We start from the raw sequence: 19,525 nt of genomic DNA, 5'->3' as shown, positions 1-19,525 counted from the left end.
AAGCAATATGACATTTGAAGATAATCGATAGGATCTCAGTTGTCTCAGACCCGACATGAGTGCAAATACGTGTAGCCGGGCGTGGTATGGTGTGTCCTGCCACTGGGCTGCTAGTTATAACATGAGGCAGTTCGATTCTTGGATGATGATGTTTATTCACATTATCAGATGACAGGAGGGAAGCTGGAAAGAAGAGTCCTCCCTCCATAAAGGGTTCATGCAAAATTTTATAATTTATTTTAAGCCGAAAGGAAAAAAGGCTATAGTTCATATGGGTAAGTGGGGTAGCATATGGTTGCAGCACATGGTTGAAGTACATGGTTTAAGACCATGTGCTCAATAAATGTAACAGAAATGCGTTAACTGGCAAATATTTAGATATAATAAATTAAATAATAATGTAATTATGAAAAGCTGTGATACCCTTTCTATGAATATATTTCTTTCCAGAGCAGGATGGAAAGAGATAAGAATATTGAAATGTTTCTCACCTGGAAAGATGAGTCCTCCCTCCATGAAGAGTTTATGCAGAATGCACGAGGACAGGTGAGAAAGAAAATTTAAAGAAGTGGATCAAAGGGCCAATCAGAAGAAAGGTAGCATCTGACAGGTATTAAAGGAAGTCAAGATGCTTAACAGTGGCGTGAAGTGGTGGACATATATGAAAATAGATAGGGGAAGTCAAGGTGAAGCTGGAGAAATCACAGAGGCTGCAAAAGGGTATCAAGGTTGATGTTATTTGGTTGACATTCAACTGCAGACAAGGACAACAGATAATGAACACAGCATGAAGTGATGGTGATAATAGATGAAAGCATTATATTTATATAATGAATAAGAGGGGATTTTGAGAGGTGGGAGGGTGGTACTTCTGTGGCTGATTCAGAGTTAGCACCACCACCCGGCTACATACGCAAACAGGTAACAGAGATATCATTCTCGGTAAAACTTGAGGAACAAACGAGGCTATTTCAAATCACGAACATCACTGAATTTCTACAACAACCTCAAATGTTTATATGCTGTGCCGATAAGCTAAACCCTTTCATTCCAAAAGCTACTCACTTTAATCACTCAGTTCACAAGCTGTACACTTGATTACATAACAAGCTGTTCACTCACCTAAAAGCCCCTCACTTCAAGTCAAGTCTAAGTGCAGATAACATACTGATCAACATATAAAACTATACACCACATATTTATATGAGCACACATAAAACTGTACATAATCAACATCCCTATCACACATATTCAACAACCCTATCACAGTCCTTATATTTCTGTATAAATGTATGAACATAGTTTTGTCCTGAGCTATTATAGTTGAAACACGAGGACGATTGAGTCCGAGTGCTCTGATGCTACAATAGTTGGGGGCAAAACTATACTTTATTACACTACACGTGGGAGTAGAGCAAACTTTATAACTAACTTTAAAGATGCAATGAAAGATGTAATGAAAGAACGATGGTTACCAAGGATATGTTAGATCATGGAGGAGGTAATTTTAGCAGCGTCATTACGTTAGCTCCTTATGACGTAACTTAAAAAGTGTACTTTATCGCTGGAAAAATTACAGTCGGCGCCTTTGATCTTTTAGCGAAGCATGTTAGACAATCCGAGTCTACATTTGTGTGAAACGTAACGACACTCTACCCCCTGTCATAGTCGTACTCTACATTTGTGCATCCATATATGGGCCTTATCCATACTCCTATCTACTAGAGGTCAGGCGACAATCACAATATTTACTATTAACGAATAAATAATCTATTGGCCAGAGCTGTTAATGAACACAAAGACTTGCATATTGGTTGGGGTATGAAAAGACACCAAACATGTAAATAGCAACAAGTTGTGAAGGGCCCATGTGTGACGGAATGTTGTTGTTTTTAAATTGTACTGGATGTTAAACGGTCGGATTATCAATTACAAGTATTACTAATCTTCATACTGTATGCATTTTTTATTTCGCAGTTCCAGAATGGAGCTTTCTAATGTGCCTGTCCAAGTATAACTTCAATTGTGGGCGTGACTTTGGTAATACTGCGTTACTGACTCGACGTATATATGTGTAAAAACAACTAGAGTTATAACATATATGTATATGTCATGTTTATATTTATTGTCGTCAGAATTACATACGACTTGTGTCAAAAAGAATTACTGTATATATCACGAACTCCACATAATCAGCTGTGTATTTAGCTATTCCTTCAAATTTAAACTACTGGAAATCACCAAACTCGTTTGAGACAAGAATGGGGTGCACGCAATGTGGGCAAACATATTTATAGATAGAAAGGGCGTACACGCACTCTTTGGCCATGAAATTGACTGCGCCCCCGTTGACACGTGTTGCTCATTAAAAAACGAAACATTCGTGAGGATGAAACCGTCCGGGCCTATTCTATCCCCCTGTAGCTGTTAGAATAAGTCCGCCCTAACAATGCTAACGGCAACACATATATACTTATATGGCAATACTTTATATGTGTCTGATAGGAGGTAATGAGTTAGCTGAATGCGGAGTTTGATGTGACGCAGCACCGAATGGCGCAGGCAGGGGCATCTTGTTATCCAGCTGAGAATAATGAGGCACACTTGCTCCTTCGACAGAACCAGCCCAGGCAGGTGGATGACCAAGTGTTTTCTGAAATGACCATGGGACATACATGTAGTTGATAATAGTAATGAATACCTTCATGTTATAATTATCCTTGTTGACTAAATGTTGTTCGTTCTTAAAGTTATGAATATCATTATTGAAATACATATAGAATACTAAACGAGCTCCCGTGTAATACCAATTTTATGAAACGAGTGAATAGTTGTGGTATCTGACGAGCGAAAGCGAGTTAGATATCACAACTATTCACGAGTTTCATAAAATTGGTTTTACACGGGAGCGAGTTTAGTATTTTATTTATTACTTGCAATTTATAACGTTTTTTGAATTATACTGTTGAGTATGAATAGGCTGACACCTACATGATCCACGACATAGTCCAATTGAGTTTAACCGAATAATACTTCAAACACGTCAATAGTTGAAAAGTATGAATTTCATACCATACAACGGGTCTACCTTTAGAATTCACAAAATTATCGTAGGGCTAAGACTATCGCAACTCACAAACTATATACTTTAACTTAGACCAACGACTGTCGTTGCGCTACAATACGATCGCCTTGTGGAACGGGCCTTGCACCTTCAAAGTTTTCAATAACGTCACAATACCCGATGACGTAATTTGTGGTATTTTGATGCAAGATCCATCGGCGAAACAATGCCATGTGACGTCAGCCTAGCAACAAGGTTGCTGGGGTCATCGAGTGTGCATAAGCTCTTCTCAGTGATCTATCAACTCCACACGCAATGTCGTTGAATAAGCCAAGGGATGTTGAGAGCTTTCAATATTTGTTCGTGAAACGTGTTCCGAGAGTACATAAGCACGCGTTTTGGTATTACACAATGTGTAATAAAGCTGTATGTTTATTAAACGGGTGATCTCTTCACGGGCAAGTAATAATCATATTTATCTTGCAACCTTATTACCCACATGGTGAAGATACAGGTTGTAAGATTCTGAATTCGTACGTCACATGTATGTCGTACAAGGTTGACCTCGTTTTATTCGTTTTGTTTGGATAGCCGTTACCTCTGTCACACCGGAACTATGTTTTTCATTCAAAAGAATACGAGAAGTCATTCACTTTTACATCAAGAAAGCAGAACTGAAGGAATCTCATGAAAGACATTTACACATACTTTATTAAACCAAACAAGATCGTCACATGCATCAAGTTCGCCTTTCATTCTGTATCAGCTATATCCATGTGCAATGTACGATTACAGATAGGTCGAGGGTTCCTGAGCGTGACGCATCTGACCACTTTCGCGACCTTTTATTTGATTAAACGTAAAATGTTAAGCGTGGTGAAATGCAGTTAGTTTAAATTATCTGGACAGATATCTAGACTTACGTTGGATGCCCCGGTTGGGTCATTTGTAGAAGAAGAAGAAGAGGAAGAATAATTTTTGGGGACCAAAGGCCGCATGGCTAAGAGTACAATACATGAGATAAATCTTTGCACATGGACAAGTGGGACAACAGTCTCAATACAATATTTATGATAAATTATACAGGCACATTTCTTTTCAAATATATAGCAACATTTTTAATTAGCTTAACATTTTTGTTGCTACTAGTTGATTAAATTTTGCTCGTGATGGATACTGGTAACAGTAGCTTGGGATGTAGAGCTTTCTGTTTTCCATATAAAATGGACAAACTAAAAGGAAATGGTGTTCATCTTCAATTATATTATGACAACATTTCTTGAACTTAAGTAAATGAGTATAGACTTTGTCATTGTAACGAAAGTGTTGAATACCCACCCAACTTATGGCTCAAACATCGGAATTTTAATGATATGCGGATAAGATCCTTGTTTGGACATAACTCCATAATATATTTCTCTGGTTCGAGTACAGACTTATATGTAGAATAAAGGTTTAGAAATGATGAAGAAATAATTTTAGCAGGCCAATTCTAGATCTGAATATCTATGTCTTTACATCTTTGCTTAAAACATTGTATAAAATTTGATATGCTGCCATCCAAACACACGTAAATCCGGTTTCTAATAGCAGTGTCACCATTTGAAGCGTGTTTTGTTACATTGCTTCCGAAGGTGTTTGTTCATGAATGAAAATACAAGACTGCGCGATCACTCAAAGTGAACAGTTCCAATACCAATCATTCGAGAACTCGAAATGTGCCCGACTTCTGTTTTTGTGGCCTAAAACATCTCAAAAGTGAACAATAACATTCCATATTTATCTCTTGAGTAAAACGCCATGGGTAGATCACGGTTGTCTTTTCTTGTTCTGATGGTGACTTTGCAAAATTGCCCTTCATTCGAAGCTGTCACTGACATGTAAGCAGACTTGAGTTTGTTGATTTTCACGTCTTCAGTATAGGGTCGTACAGTTCACATAAACGTCTTTGGCGAGCACTCCGATTTCCCTCTTCCAAAATGATACGGACGGGATATAAATTCAGCTGATATATCCAGGAAACCAAACAATTTCCAATACACAGCCGGGACTCGACGGTGCGAAGGACTGCGTGTGGGTCCGAGACTCAAAGCACGACGCTAATTGACTTTTTAAGTTTTCTTACAGCTGTCTTGTGTACTAACAACAATGCGTTTGAATTAGATCTACATTAAGTTACAGAAATCTTTAAAACGTAATTTGAGTATCGATGAATTTGGGCATATATCAATATTCACCCAGATTTGCGACCGGTTTCAGTTTGGTCTGTTAACGAAAGAAAGCTGTAACGTATGTGCACTTGAATACATATCTAACGTGGGTAATAAATAAAATACCAAACTCATTCTCGTTCGACACCATTTTTGCGAAACTCGTGAACTTCCTATGGTATCTAACCAGAATGAGAGTAATATTCTCCGTATACGTCACCAATATGTGTGTGTATATGAAACCAACCGGCAAGGTATCAACGACCACGCCCACGTTTATATCTTCGGCACGCTGATCACCAACTCTGTTCTGAAACAGCGAAATCCACATACACGTCGCTACTACGATACATATACATTTATAATACTGAAGGATAGAAACATTTCTAGTGAGAACATGTCTAAAATTCGCATTTCATATGCGACAATTTGACTTAAGACGAGATGAACTGAGCCTTTCCTTAGTTGTACATCACTTGATCTTAATGTTGTAGAAATACACGATATGTCTTAAAGTAGAGATCACCTTTGTTTTGCACTTCTTGTGTATGACAAAAGTAAGGGCGGATAGACAAATCCCTGCAGCCAGTCCTCCGATAAATGTTCTGACGATTGCTGAAAAGATATGTTATCCATAGGAAAACTGAAACAAGACTATCGCTTTGTACCCGTCACTGTTTTACTTAATACTCATATTTAGTTCACATAATATTTCATTTAGAAAGTTAATCGTGATGATGCAACAGTAACCATGTTATTATCAGGTAAACTATTGATACTATTTATCTCATACGTTGAGATTCCATTCCAAGAATTATCCTCATTGTATATGGTAGTTAATTTGTAGCGAGCACAGTACTCATGCACGTTTATTTCATCCAAGTCATAAAAAGACGCCGTGATCTTTTCTGGCGTTAAATCTTGTATCCCTTAATTACTCATATACTAAAGGTATCAGATCTTTAGCAAACAGGTAGATGTATGATAGATCCTATTTACGTATAACAGCCGGTGTTGTCGTTGCTGCTGCTGCCGCTGTTCCCGCTGTTGCCCCAACTGTTGTTGATTTGGTCGTTGTCACTGTTCCGGTTCTCACTTGTATTGCGCTGATAGTTGGCATGTCTGGTGTGTCTGGGATAGCTGGCCTCACGGATGGGACAGAGGGGGTTGTCGTCGTAATCTTAGGACAATGTTGTGTAACGGTTGTTGGAACTTTGGGTCCACATGCCACAGTCACAAGTCCTCCATTAGAAGCTGATAAATGACAAAAATACATGTGCTTCGACTCAGCCTTATGTTAAGAGTTCTGTATCCCACTTGATATAATTATCAAGATGAATACATGTATGTAGGTTTTAGTCAATGTTCGAAGTTAATACTGTAATAGGGTACAGGTAGATACTTTTGTATGTTCTGTGTTTCTTGTAACACTGACGTATTAAGTTATCACGATCGCTCACACCACCTATCAACATGAAAATTTGAAACCATATCAACATATGTGAATAATTACACACCCAGAACAGAACATACAGAGCATACTATTGTTAAGCATGTAATGATACATTCAGAGTATATGCAGCCGTTCATAATTGAGACTAAGACCAGTTGTTACTCCCGATTACACGACGAAAGGAAATTACCTTTCACACGAATCCACAACATTTCTGTAGCACTTGTCACGATGTTTGCAGTCATGTTCAGGGAGATTCCTATCTTGTTGCTTTTGCTTTGAAATAATGTGTTGCTGGTAGTGTTGTCTTGACAGCTGAAAGCGATGGAAGTGCGGCCTTCCTCAGACATGACGAGGTTGCAAGAAGATGAGCTCACAGTGTTCCCAACAAGGGTAACTGTGATACTTGACTGACATGTGTAAGCAACACAGTAAGAGTTTTTAACTGATTGAGCTGCTTGGTCGTGGAGTAAGAAAATCTGTGAGTCGTTTAGAGTGGAATCCCCCGTGAAAGGCAAAATTTGTTTCTCTGAAAATGATACATAACTCATTTGTACAGTTTTATATACTACCATGCGTTTAGTACACGCTGTTGAAACAGTCACTGACGTGACGATCTAATTATACTCTGTTTATTTGTACAAAAGATTCATCAACTTTGTTGAGGTCTCCATTAAACATGACATATGTCACGTGAAACGGTGTAGGGGATTGGAAAAGGAATTCTTGACATCAGAAATATGCGAATCATTGTACTATGACAATGTCGATGATGATGAAAGTCTTAGCTAGCTGCGGCTTCTAACCATGTGCTAGACATACAAATTCAATTTCCACACGTCCGCTGTTCCATATAACTGTTCGCAATAAGCAAAAATTCATCATTAACCTCTTTGTAATTATGGTCTGCTTAGATATCATCACTTAGATAACATCTTCAATAAAAACTTGATCTCATCTCTGTTCTTTGATGAGTTCTTTTTAGGTCTTAAATATACATGTGTGAATTGGTGTCTGAAACCCGATCATTATAGACGTGAATTAAATTATAAAATGTGATCACACGATATTGAATTTTCCAGTGGACACGGGGCAGCTGTCATGGCTAGAACACTGAAATTCATATAGACTCATATTGGTCTTATTTCTGTGACAGTCATATGCATTAATGTACATGAAGTAAAAGTAAGTCTTTGGACGAGCACTCTCGTGTGCGGTGACAGGATCTGCAAGAAACAGCCGCGAGAACGTAACAATCATTGAGAGGTAATCAAACACATGAACACTGTCGTGAGGTATCAACTAGATATCAAGGCTGACATGTCATACGCACTTTGTTATGTAACTATTGTTCACACCGAGATAGGTAATGGCAATAGAAACACTAAACATTAAAATATGTGTCCACTTTGCTTCACCTACTGCAGCGGACAGCAAGGCTGGTCGTTTCCTTGCCTTGTAGCCTGTCGAACTTGCCTCGGCAAGGGATTAGGTTGGTGCCACCAAGCGCACACTGATTATGATTTTAATCATGTACTGATCATGCGTATACTCCTGAACGGAACAATCTAGGTAACTTTACTTACCCTCTACACACTCATATTCAAAAGCAACGTAATCCGCTAAGTCACCGTCTTGTAGTGTCGTGTCTTGTACAAGGCCAGTCCCGCGTAACTGACACTTAGCTTGTCCTATGCATTGTGTCACAAACTCCCTGTACATTATGTTATGTTGAGAAAAGTTGTATGCTTCAGCTGGAAGATGATACGTCTCACCTGTGTCTCCATCCTTCATGTGACAACATTGTATGTATTCATCTTGTATTATCGAAGGCGAATGAATCTTACTGGAACACGTATGGTTTTGAAGGCGGCCGATTGTGAACGTTTTCGGATACATCTTTTCATGAGTAGCATCACATTGTGGATCGGTGGTGAGCTGCTTGTTATAACATACTACCTTTATAGGCATTTCACTCCCGACGATATCTGTATTGTGGAAGAAGAAATAACATAACATATTATCATAAAACGCAATCGTTTTTAATTATATGTTAATTTATTTTTATGATAATATGATTAGGCACATGTTCATGTTCCCTCGAATTCAGAGACTGACTTCACGATGTTTTCTAGTCTGTGTAGATTTTGGTATGTGCTGCATCAAACAGAAAACAGAAAGATATAACAAGAGAGCGAACACATCACTACTTATCCCCTTCTATGTATGTACTTGTTGATTTGAATGTTAATACTTACAGACGACTTGGAGGGTGAAGGTGTAGAGGAGCCACAACCACGTCTTTGACACCATCTTTATTCCGTATGATCCCCCCGCTGCGATGACACCTGGAGCGTGGACGTGATACCTTAAGAATCTATGCCATTACTTCATATGTGGGGGCACGGGTGGTCCTGTCGTCTAAGGCTCCGCGATTCGCTGTGCAGAGTTGCGTCCCTTGGGCTCGCCTGAAACCTATGATTGTTCGAATCCCAGTTCGCCCCGATTATGTTTCTAGGTTTGTCAGCACCATACCCGTGCTCGTGGGTTTCACCAAAGTGGTAAACGTCTGAGACCTGCATCACTTCGGGCTTTCCTCCCACATTAAGCTGACACCTCGTGATATAACTGGCATACTGTTAAAAGCGGAGTTAAACCCAACTTACTCACTACTCACTCAATCTTTCCGGTGTTGTTTGTTGTGATTTGTGTTATCGTCATTGTTTCCGATGGACGATATGAGCGTCCCTTTTCCAGTTTGCAAGATAAAGAGACGTTAAAGTATACTGTATGTGCAAATAAAATATATTTAGTTGAGAGATCAACATTATATGCTTTAAATGTGCAGGTGACATTCAATCTTAGATATACTGAAATCAATTACACATGGATATCACACGACAATTTGGCAAAAATAAAGCTTTTAAAATCGTTCCTACCTATTTTATCGGTAATGTTCTATCCCTACATACGTTCCAACAGCTGCGAGACCTGACAATGTATGACTACATTTATCCGTAGGGATTCCGGGTTAGAAGACATCTCCCGAAACCTATATGTGTCGTTAGAGGCGACATCGGTGGTTTGGTTGATTGTTTGTATCCTGCCCCTAAGACGTGGGACGACGCTCACAGTATCGGTCACTGGCCATGCATTGCCTTGTCAAGATTCGATTATCTACATCTCATCGTCATATCAATGTGTGCGGCGTTTAACAACAAAAGTATACACTTTAATTTCACACCAACCCTCCTTATAAGGAGTTGCAGAAATAAATCAACTAGCTGTTATATGATATTCATGTCACCATGTCGAATGTCAAGTTTTCCGAATTCGGGAATACGAAGTGATCAGTCCATAACCCATAAAATAACAGTCATATTGTTTTTGTCATCAACATTGACGTTATCAGTGGTGAAAGCTAGTTTTGACTAACAAATAACTAATTGTTAAACATATATCAACGTCAATATGCTCATGTGGCGCTTACAAGTCAATCTTTTTATATACATACACATACGGTTATTATTAATATTGATGATCTACTACATAACCAGCAATGAGACCAATTATCAAACTAATTATTACATAAGACCATGTTATTAAAACAACAACCTAAAACATTATGATTACTTTTTTACATAATTCAAATTCCTAATAATAATCATTGTAAAGCAGCGCGCACATCTTTAGAGGAGGTTCGTATACAATCATTATTAAATAGTCGTTATGTGATACAAGTTTCCAAGTACCTACCATGCAGTCCAAAGGCTCCGTAAAAGTCTTCTTAGTACAGACCACAACCCCTTTATATAGTTATCTGCATTTTAGTGAGTGCAACTATCTATAGTCTACAACTGTAAGTATTTTGCGTTCTTTTTTTAACTGTAAACTTCCTGAATTCCGTTAGCTCCAGACTTCAATGGTATCCAGGAACTCTTTCTTCACGTCATTAGCACAAAGGGACCGGTCGTCTAATCCAATGAGGCAACAATGAATATCAATCTCTCTTTGTTGATTATTGACTTTGCATCGATTGTTATTCAAGTATCACGAGACGGGTACGAAAAAGAACTCTTGAATATCGACCAACCAGGTTTTAGCACATTTCAAGCACGATCAAGAGGGTAACACCAAGGTGGCCCAGTCGTCTAAGGCGCCGCAGTTCGATGTGGAAATAAAGTCACCAAATATGAAACAGAGCACGAGTAGATCAACTCACTCACTCACTACCTCACTCACTCACTCACTCTCACTCACTCACTCATTTACCCACCCAAGCACTCACTCACTCACTCACTCAGCATATGTAAAATAAGAAGATACATATACAGATTAAAACAAAGATTCCCGTGGTTCTTTACAATAAGGTGGGATATTGCGAAAGCTTTTGTTTTCTTCTCTGAAACATTTGGGTAAGTAGTGCGGCTAGTGGATTAACAGACCAATCGCAGACCAGGAGTAGGGTCTTGTCGACTGGGGATATCTGCAAATATGCATGATGATGATGGGATGCTGATTTTCACATGTCGTACCTCAGGCCTGATTAGAAACTATAGTCAGTTGGAAAATGTACTTCGTCTTCCACAACGTCACTGTCTTGAAGAGGAGTCTTTGGGCGAGCACATCTCCCTACTCGTATTTCCAATGGCGGAGTGCCAATACTCATAATGCTACGCTGAGATTTAGTTAAAACAAAATTAACATAAGGTTCACCAGTCAATATATCTTTAAATAATCTATAGCTACGTAATATATTATCAATGCTTGGCCATTATCATTCCAAAGACGTGTAAACCAGTCATGGTAATCTGAGGCAAAATAGCATCTTTAGCAAGATAAAAATCGGAAAAAGAAATATTGTTTAGATCAAAAACTGGTAAATGAACGCTGCCAGGCAAACTCTTTGTTATTCTGGGACTTACGGTAATTAACGGACCACCTGCCAATAGCGCTCAACATTCTTCATAGATCATGATCAGCAGCATAAAGTCTGCGCCAAAGACGTAACTTTAAAATTCTGTGTTTGGTAAATGAGTGAGTGAGTTTGGTTTAACCCCACTTTTAACAGTATTCCAGTTATATCGCGGCGTCAGCTTAATGTGGGAGGAAAGCCCGAAGTGATGCAGGTCTCAGACGTTTACCACTTTGGTGAAACCCACGAGCACGGGTATGGTGCTGACAAACCTAGAAACATAATCGGGGCGAACCGGGATTCGAACCCACAATCATAGGTTTCTGGTGTGACCAAGGGACGCAACTCTGCACAGCGAATCGCGGAGCCTTAGACGACAGGGCCACCCGTGCCCCCCGTTTGGTAAATGAAGATAACCAGCCCATTTCCCCACGACATACAAAGTATTGTATACATTATAAGCAAAACCACCAACTGATTTAAATTTACATTTTAAAAAAAGATTCAGCTGGGTTTTTTTTATCAGCGGTGAAATTCAAATCGAGGTTTTCATGTATCCAGACGCTCAAATATATAAAGGCATGCGTTAGTTCAACCTGATCACAATCAATAACAAAGTTAAATTCCGATCTTTTAACGGCAGTAGGACGATAATGCACAACCTTAATTTTCTTAACATTGAAAAAAGGATGCAACTTGAACACCAGTGGTCTACACTATCTAGCATCCGTTGTAAAGAGTGCTCATCAGGTGCAATAAGAGCGACTTCACCAGCATTGGTGGATATAATGTGTAACCTGGTTGGCAGGGTGTGTGTCATTTTAAGCCATACCTGGTTTGTCCACTCCAGACTCGATGTACACAGATCACCGTCCTTTCACGTTAGATTGCTCAACAATTAATAACTAATAACTGCCATAACGTTAACGTGTATACAAACGCCATGCAAGTATGCTGAGTTATTGCCAAAGCAAAGGGATGAGGTAACTGATAATTGGAAAAAAATAATTACGTTATGACAATATACACAGTTCGATTAGCTCAGATAAGTTAATCAGAGGTTTGTGGTCACGTCACAACAAGCAGCTGTAGCGGTTGCAGTGTACTTTGAGTAAAGGGAAATGGCATGATCGTGGATCGTATGCCTTTAAATTGTACGTTAACTTCATTTAGAATTAAGATGCCTAGATTCATATTAAACCACGAGGGACGAAATCAACGATGACGATAGAAACAGTCCATGTTAAATGTGCAGTATTTTCCTTAATACAAAACCTCTACATAACCCTAACTGAATCTACATGCACTTGGCCACAAGGATTCTAGGTATTTATTAGATACATTATACAATTCTCAGTAATGAAACCAAGGTCTTCGGTGTGAGTCAACACATTGACCGCTACGCTCAACCGATGCCCCAGTGTATATTGTGATGTCATTTCCACCTGTACCTATATGTATGTACTTCGTTTAATAAGTTGACAAAGAGTTTTTGTTTAAATTGCCATCGGCCCGAATTGTGTGAGGTAACAGATAACAACCGACACTGGGGGACTTATATATATTTACTATATTCTATAAAACTGCAAGCACAGTGCCTGAAACAAATATCAATACAAGTCTGCCAGATCACATCACATATCAATACGATATACAAAGCGTATTTGTTTTCTATACAGCGCCTTTCTAACGTTCTCTCTGTAAAAATGTGTGCTGCTACACTGAATTCATTGATGTATTGTGCGTACACTATAACGTCAAAGTCATTTATTGACATTATGTCGCAAAATTCCCGGGGAGACTAAGCAGAAACTTCAGGTGAATTTTGTCCAATTTCTGCAAAGCTACACGCGCACTACGCATAATTTCGAAATATTTGCGAAACTAATTGTTTTTTTTATGGGACTTAATTAGTTTTATGCTTCCCAGTCGTCGACAAACTACATTGATGTTCACCTACTTCGCCTCATTTACACCTTTAAGATAGGTAAAAGTTCTCAGGCGATGTGGATTTTCTATGCTTATATGGGTTTGGCAAAATGGACAATCTTGGTCTGGAAGAACCCACTCCTGAATTGGTAAGGGAATTTTCAATAGATCCAGTCAATCCACACTCAGCTTGGTCCAAGAGGGGCCATGACCTTAAGGTTTAAACATGTTCTTTATATTTTACTTTTATTCATTATACCACACCATTCCTCCTTGGATCTTAGAACTGAAACTTTCAATTGACTTCGATGTAAAAGTTCATCAGATTGAGCAAATAATGAATTACAAATAGAGTATATAATAATGATCAATGATTGTCAGTTTGTATTGTTTGCATTGTCCACAGAATGCTTCTTGACGGTTATTTTTCAGATTTAGGCTTGACGCCGAATACGTGTTCGTCCAATTTAGGAATGATGATTTGACTTTTTATAACAGTTTATAGGCGCACTGTTATATGTTTCCCTTCAAACATACAGATATATTCATATATATTCACCTTAAAGTCAAATGTGTGTGTGCACGTGTCTGTCTGTGTGTGTGTCTGTCTGTCTGTGTGCGTGTGTGTGTGCGTGCGTGCGTGTGTGTGTGTTTTCATGTGTTTCATAAAATCAAATGTTCAGTGTAAGGGAGGTAAGATGAGACGAAACCACCCCAATGGCTTATCCCAACGCCGAAAATCATACGGGGAGATTCCGAAGTTTCCGAAGTTGTTCCTACTTGCATACACTTTACGTAATTACCAAGCGTCAGCATAATCGAACCTGGTTAAAATGACATAAACTAGCACTCAAAATATACACACATATTTAACTTAACGTACCATACACTTACGTTTGCTTGAGGTTGTACACAACATACATTGTCTTGTTTTTGCCACACTGAACTGAACATTCTGTACTCAACAACAAAAGTTTCAATAGTGTAGTTCATGTATGGAATCAAGTCACAAAAGGGCAACTGCTACAGAAAAAGCATGCATTCCATGCAAAAGTTGATTTTTATGCAAGCCCCCATGCATTTCACTACCCAAGAATGGGTATAAAAACATGTGCGTTAACGGGATTCCATATGCATTGTTTAGCATCGTGCTGACAACAACAAAATTACGCAATTATTCAACATTACGAAATGCCACGCCTGTCCGAAAATGAGCGTCTGCGAGCCATTGGTATGCTTGGAGCAGGGTCGAGTCAACGTGAAGCACCATTTGGTGTTTATGACAACGCTGGCAACAGACGAATGCAGTCAGAGACCATCCTCGGAGTGGCAGGCTACGCGTAACCAATAATCGACAAGGCAACTGGATTCGAACAACAAACCTACGAAATCGATTCCAGCCAGCAACAGTGACTGCAAGAAGCATCGCTGGCCTTCGACAAATATCTTCACAAATCGTACGTCGTCGCCTCAGATATGCAGGGATTGTCGCCAGAAGACCCACCAGACGTCCAATTTTGACAGGAATTCACCGTCAAGCACGTCTACAGTGGTGAAGACAGCGTCTACGCTGGACAGCCATGCAGCGGGGACAAGTTCTATTCACTGACGAGTCTCGTTTTCACCTCAGCCACAGCGGTGGACGGATTCGAGTGTACCGACGTCGAGGTGAACGTTACGTCAATCATTGTGTCATGGAAGAAGATTGGTTCAGGGGCGGCAGAGTTATGGCATGGGGTGGGATTACAGCAAGATAGAGGACCCGTTTGATAGTGGTAGAGGGACATCGCAATGGACAGCTCTACCGCGACGAGTTCATCGGCCCTGCTGTTCTATCGTTGTTGCGTCGTTGAATGTCATCCCCTGGCCGGCTCGCTCCCCTGATCTCTCACCAATCGAGCACATGTGGGATGAGATGGATCGGCGCCTTCGACGTCAACAACGTGTTCCACGGACACTCCAGGAACTTCGAAACATGCTCCAGCAGATATGGACAGATATCCCACAGGACATTGTGCGACGCCTGGTCCATTCCTTGAGACGAAGATGTGTTGCTTGCATCGCAACCAGAGGTGGACACACACGCTATTGATTTGTAAATTGACATTTTGGCATGTTGGTGGTTTTTTTTATGAAATCACGAATTTTCTGAAGTCAATATGGCACATTAAACCATTTGAACACTTACAGGAGTCTTTTATCTATTGCAAACCGAAATTGTTTTAGATTTATTTTGTAAAGCATAACTTTGCATTAAATCTTATTCAATGTCACAGGAGATTTATTCAGTATATCAGCGTTATATTCGTTGTTAAAACTGTTTGTCGAACAGCGTTTTGTTTTTGTGTCAGTGAATGGATAGGGAACTATTCCAGCATTATATTGACGCTGTACGTATACATGCGCCCGATTACTGGTTCACGTTGCACGGGACATCAAACCGAATCTCAACGTCACAAGATAATTCATCAACTGACAGGCTAGCCTTACACCCCATGTTCTCGATAGCATTACTTGTATGTGCTGTTTAATATCTGGAGAGAAAAACAACGATTATTTGTCCGGCCCTTGTATACAACTTAATAATAGTTTGTTTCATATCTCATGTGATACGAACGATCTAATACAAAAATACACGATATAACTCATCGACTTTGGATTCAGTTTAACCCTGTCACAATGAAATAATTATATGTGATTCATTGTAACCTGTCATCACACAGGTATCTAAGTCAACAGTTGTTAAATGGTTTGTTGGCACATGTGACAGATAGAGAACAGGGTATGACAAGGTGTAGGACACTACTTGGATGCACAGAAAACAATGGGTGTACCTGACGCATTACAAACTAATACAGTACGTGTGAAAGTTCTATTGTTATATCACATTGACACTTAGCGGGCTATACACACGGAAAGTTCCATAGTTTATATATATTTATTTGACGCTTCGCAACACAAACGTACATGTTCTGTTTGGGTATAGAGATAAGATATCTGACAGTGACTAAACATGTTGTGTGTTGCTATGATTTACCAGGAAGTTTAATGTGAGCATGTGCGCATGCACGTTATTTACTGGTCCTCGTCAGGGGAGACAAGGATTTGCCGAGTTGACGACACGAGTCTGCAAACTAGGCGAGTGTCACCAACAAGGAAGTGACTCCATTGTAAACCCAGTTGGTCTATAATGACGAATAATTATTGTCTTCAGACAGCAAATCAAGGACTTCGTGATCAGAGTCACCGAAATGTACTTCGTTTTTCTGTAGGCCAGGACATGTGCAGATTAAGACTGTGGTTTGCAAAATCAAACTTCCTCATAAAAAATGTTAAAAAAGTATCAAACTAATAACAAACTTAAAAACAAACAAATGTAAACACATTTAAAAAAATAATAAAAAATAAAAAGTAGTAACAATTAATTTAAAAACACACTTTATCGTAGATTGCACTAGTACAACGTGTATCATTGTTACAAGCGTGTGCATGTGTTTGCACGTGACAGCAACTACTACGTCAATCCATAATCCAGAGAAGACTCATTTTATATGGGGACCACTCTGGACATTTGTGCCCCGTATTCCTTTTCAAGTGAATCACTTTTCATTGCCCATGTTACCTGCAGATTAACTCGATGCAACAATAATAATGTATTGGTGTAGAAAGTAATTGACATGTAATTAACATGAGTATAGGGTTTCCTGATTAATAATTCAAAACCATTTGACACGTTGGTGGAGCCTTGTCTATCGGTTATAGAAGCCAATGTGGGTGTTTCACTCGCATAATAAAAAGCTACATATACAAAGGAAATAAGGAATAAAAGCTTGTATATATCCAGGTAAAGAGTACGAGTTGTATTAGAAAGTGGGTTGGGGGGGTGTGTCTTGGGGGGGGGGGGGGGGGGGGTGACGGGGAGGGGGGTGACGTGCAGTGACAATACATCGAGCTATCCATAGTTCTACTTGCTTTATATTATTCTCCCTATATTACATTGCGTGTTAACGCGTAACTCATGCTAGGCATTTACGTGACTGTTGTCGCTGAACCTCTTGACGTTTATAAAAATTAATTGATGTCATTAATCTGATACAAAGTTTTGGGGATAAGGTGAGGTGAGGTGAAAAGATTATTGCACTTATATAGCGATCGAATTGCATGCACGTCTCTGTGTGTGTGTGTGTTTTTTTTTGTGTGTGTGTGTGCGTGCGTGCGTGCGTGCGTGCGTGCGTGCGTGTGGCTGCTTGTACAAGTCCGGACTAATGCCGATTTATGTATGCTAGCTAACTGAGATACCATGCCGCAATTCAACATGAATACCCACCTCAGACACATTTTACTGACTCCGAGCCGACTCCTCCTTGTTTTAGTCCCTCAATGCCAAACACCAGACAGGGTAACGACAAGTACCGTCTTTTGGTATGACGCGAACGGGGATCGAACCCCGGACATTCCGCTATCCGGGCGGACGCTCTACCACTAGAGGCCTTTGGGGATAAGACTGCGCAGTGCAACTAGTTAGCGATTAACACGTGTTTGTTAATGAGTATAGGCTATCAACTTTGGTGGAGCCTTGTCTATCGGTGATGAAAGCCAATGTTGGTGTATCACTCAAAAAATAGAAACCTTCATATACAAAGTAATAAGGGTTAACAACTTGCATATATTCAGGTATAGAGAACGACTTGTCTTATAGAGTGGCGTACATCTTCATATATCCGTGTGTGTTGGTTCACAGGCACATAGTCACATCTTACCTCTCCCCAACCTTGGTGTCAGGACATCTACTAGTGGTGTTGGGGGGTAGCGCAGTGACAATACATCGCGCGATCCATAGTCCCACTTGCTGTGTAGTATTATCCTGACATTGTGTTTTAACCCATTACTCATGTTTGGCATGAACGCGACCGTTGTCGCTGAACCTCTTGACGAGCAAAATGATAATAAACAGAATAAATGTCATTAATCTGATACGAATTTTTACAACAAACTAATAGTGGACATATAAAACATTTGAAACGGCAAAAAGTAAAAAACTAAACATTTATCTCAGTACCATAATAAATATTGTTCTACGGTAATCACAATACCATAATAATATGTGCGTGTTATTGAGACTCAGCCTTACGTTAGACTTTAGTGAACATTACATTTGTACGCGTGCAGACCATGGTATGCAGGTATGCAGGTATGCAGGCTCGCTTGTTTGAGCCATACTGTGAGACGGCAGGGTAGATGTGTTATTATCAATGATGATTTTATGTACCTGACGTCTGTCTGTTATATCTAGGTCACATTTGTAAGAAAAGAGTTTTCTCCCTTTTTACACTGCACGCCAGTGAATTGCCTGTTACATGTTGACCGACTTATGTATATTTTCTAGTGCGAACGATGTATTGAACAGATATAAATATCGTATAAGTTTTCGAAACTAATTTGATTTAACATAAGCTAAGACAAAATACATACTAATTTTATTGGTAAACGTTGACTGAGCCATACAACATTGAACAAAATGATCGTGTAATTTTTGTTGGAGGCTCCAATCCAAACCCATCGGTTACTTTAAAACAGTACGTAAAACACTTCATCTGTGCTATAAATCTGCCGCCACAATAAAGTATCACTAAATATTTACTTTAATTACCCGGCAGTGATCTGATCGATATGAATAAAGCATGACTTGGGAGGTCTCCGTGTTACTTGAAGTAAATTATAAGCTGTAAAACCATTTGCCAATCCTTAATCTGTCATGGTGTATGTCAACTATCTATAGCCGTATAACGACCAGTGAGGGGCGATATCGCCAGTGAGTGATCTGAAGGCGTTCGATACAACAATGTGACAACGACATGATTAATAGTATTGTGCATGATACAAATAATTAGCGTAGCCAACATGCATGTGTCTAAGCATAATTCTGAGACAACGTTCAATGTATATGAAGGTGC

At 39.4% G+C, this 19,525-nt stretch overlaps 1 protein-coding gene across 1 annotated transcript; it reads right to left on the bottom strand.

Moving 5' to 3' along the window:
• Positions 1–2,488: 2,488 nt before the first annotated feature.
• Positions 2,489–9,040, bottom strand: LOC139473660 (uncharacterized). Its single transcript, XM_071256352.1, has 7 exons — positions 8,986–9,040; positions 8,314–8,715; positions 6,918–7,256; positions 6,274–6,528; positions 5,801–5,889; positions 5,522–5,584; positions 2,489–2,653 (listed from the first exon to the last, which is right to left on the bottom strand). The coding sequence occupies exons 1-7, from the start codon at positions 9,038–9,040 to the stop codon at positions 2,489–2,491; spliced, it is 1,368 nt and encodes a 455-aa protein (XP_071112453.1).
• Between the last annotated feature and the right edge of the window lie 10,485 nt (positions 9,041–19,525).

Source organism: Haliotis cracherodii, unplaced genomic scaffold, assembly GCF_022045235.1.
Source record: "Haliotis cracherodii isolate W230 unplaced genomic scaffold, xgHalCrac1.p SCAF_3, whole genome shotgun sequence".
Taxonomy (NCBI): Eukaryota; Metazoa; Mollusca; class Gastropoda; order Lepetellida; family Haliotidae; genus Haliotis; species Haliotis cracherodii.
The sequence above is the reverse complement of the archived record's forward strand: the minus strand, read 5'-3'. Positions and strand labels throughout refer to the sequence as shown.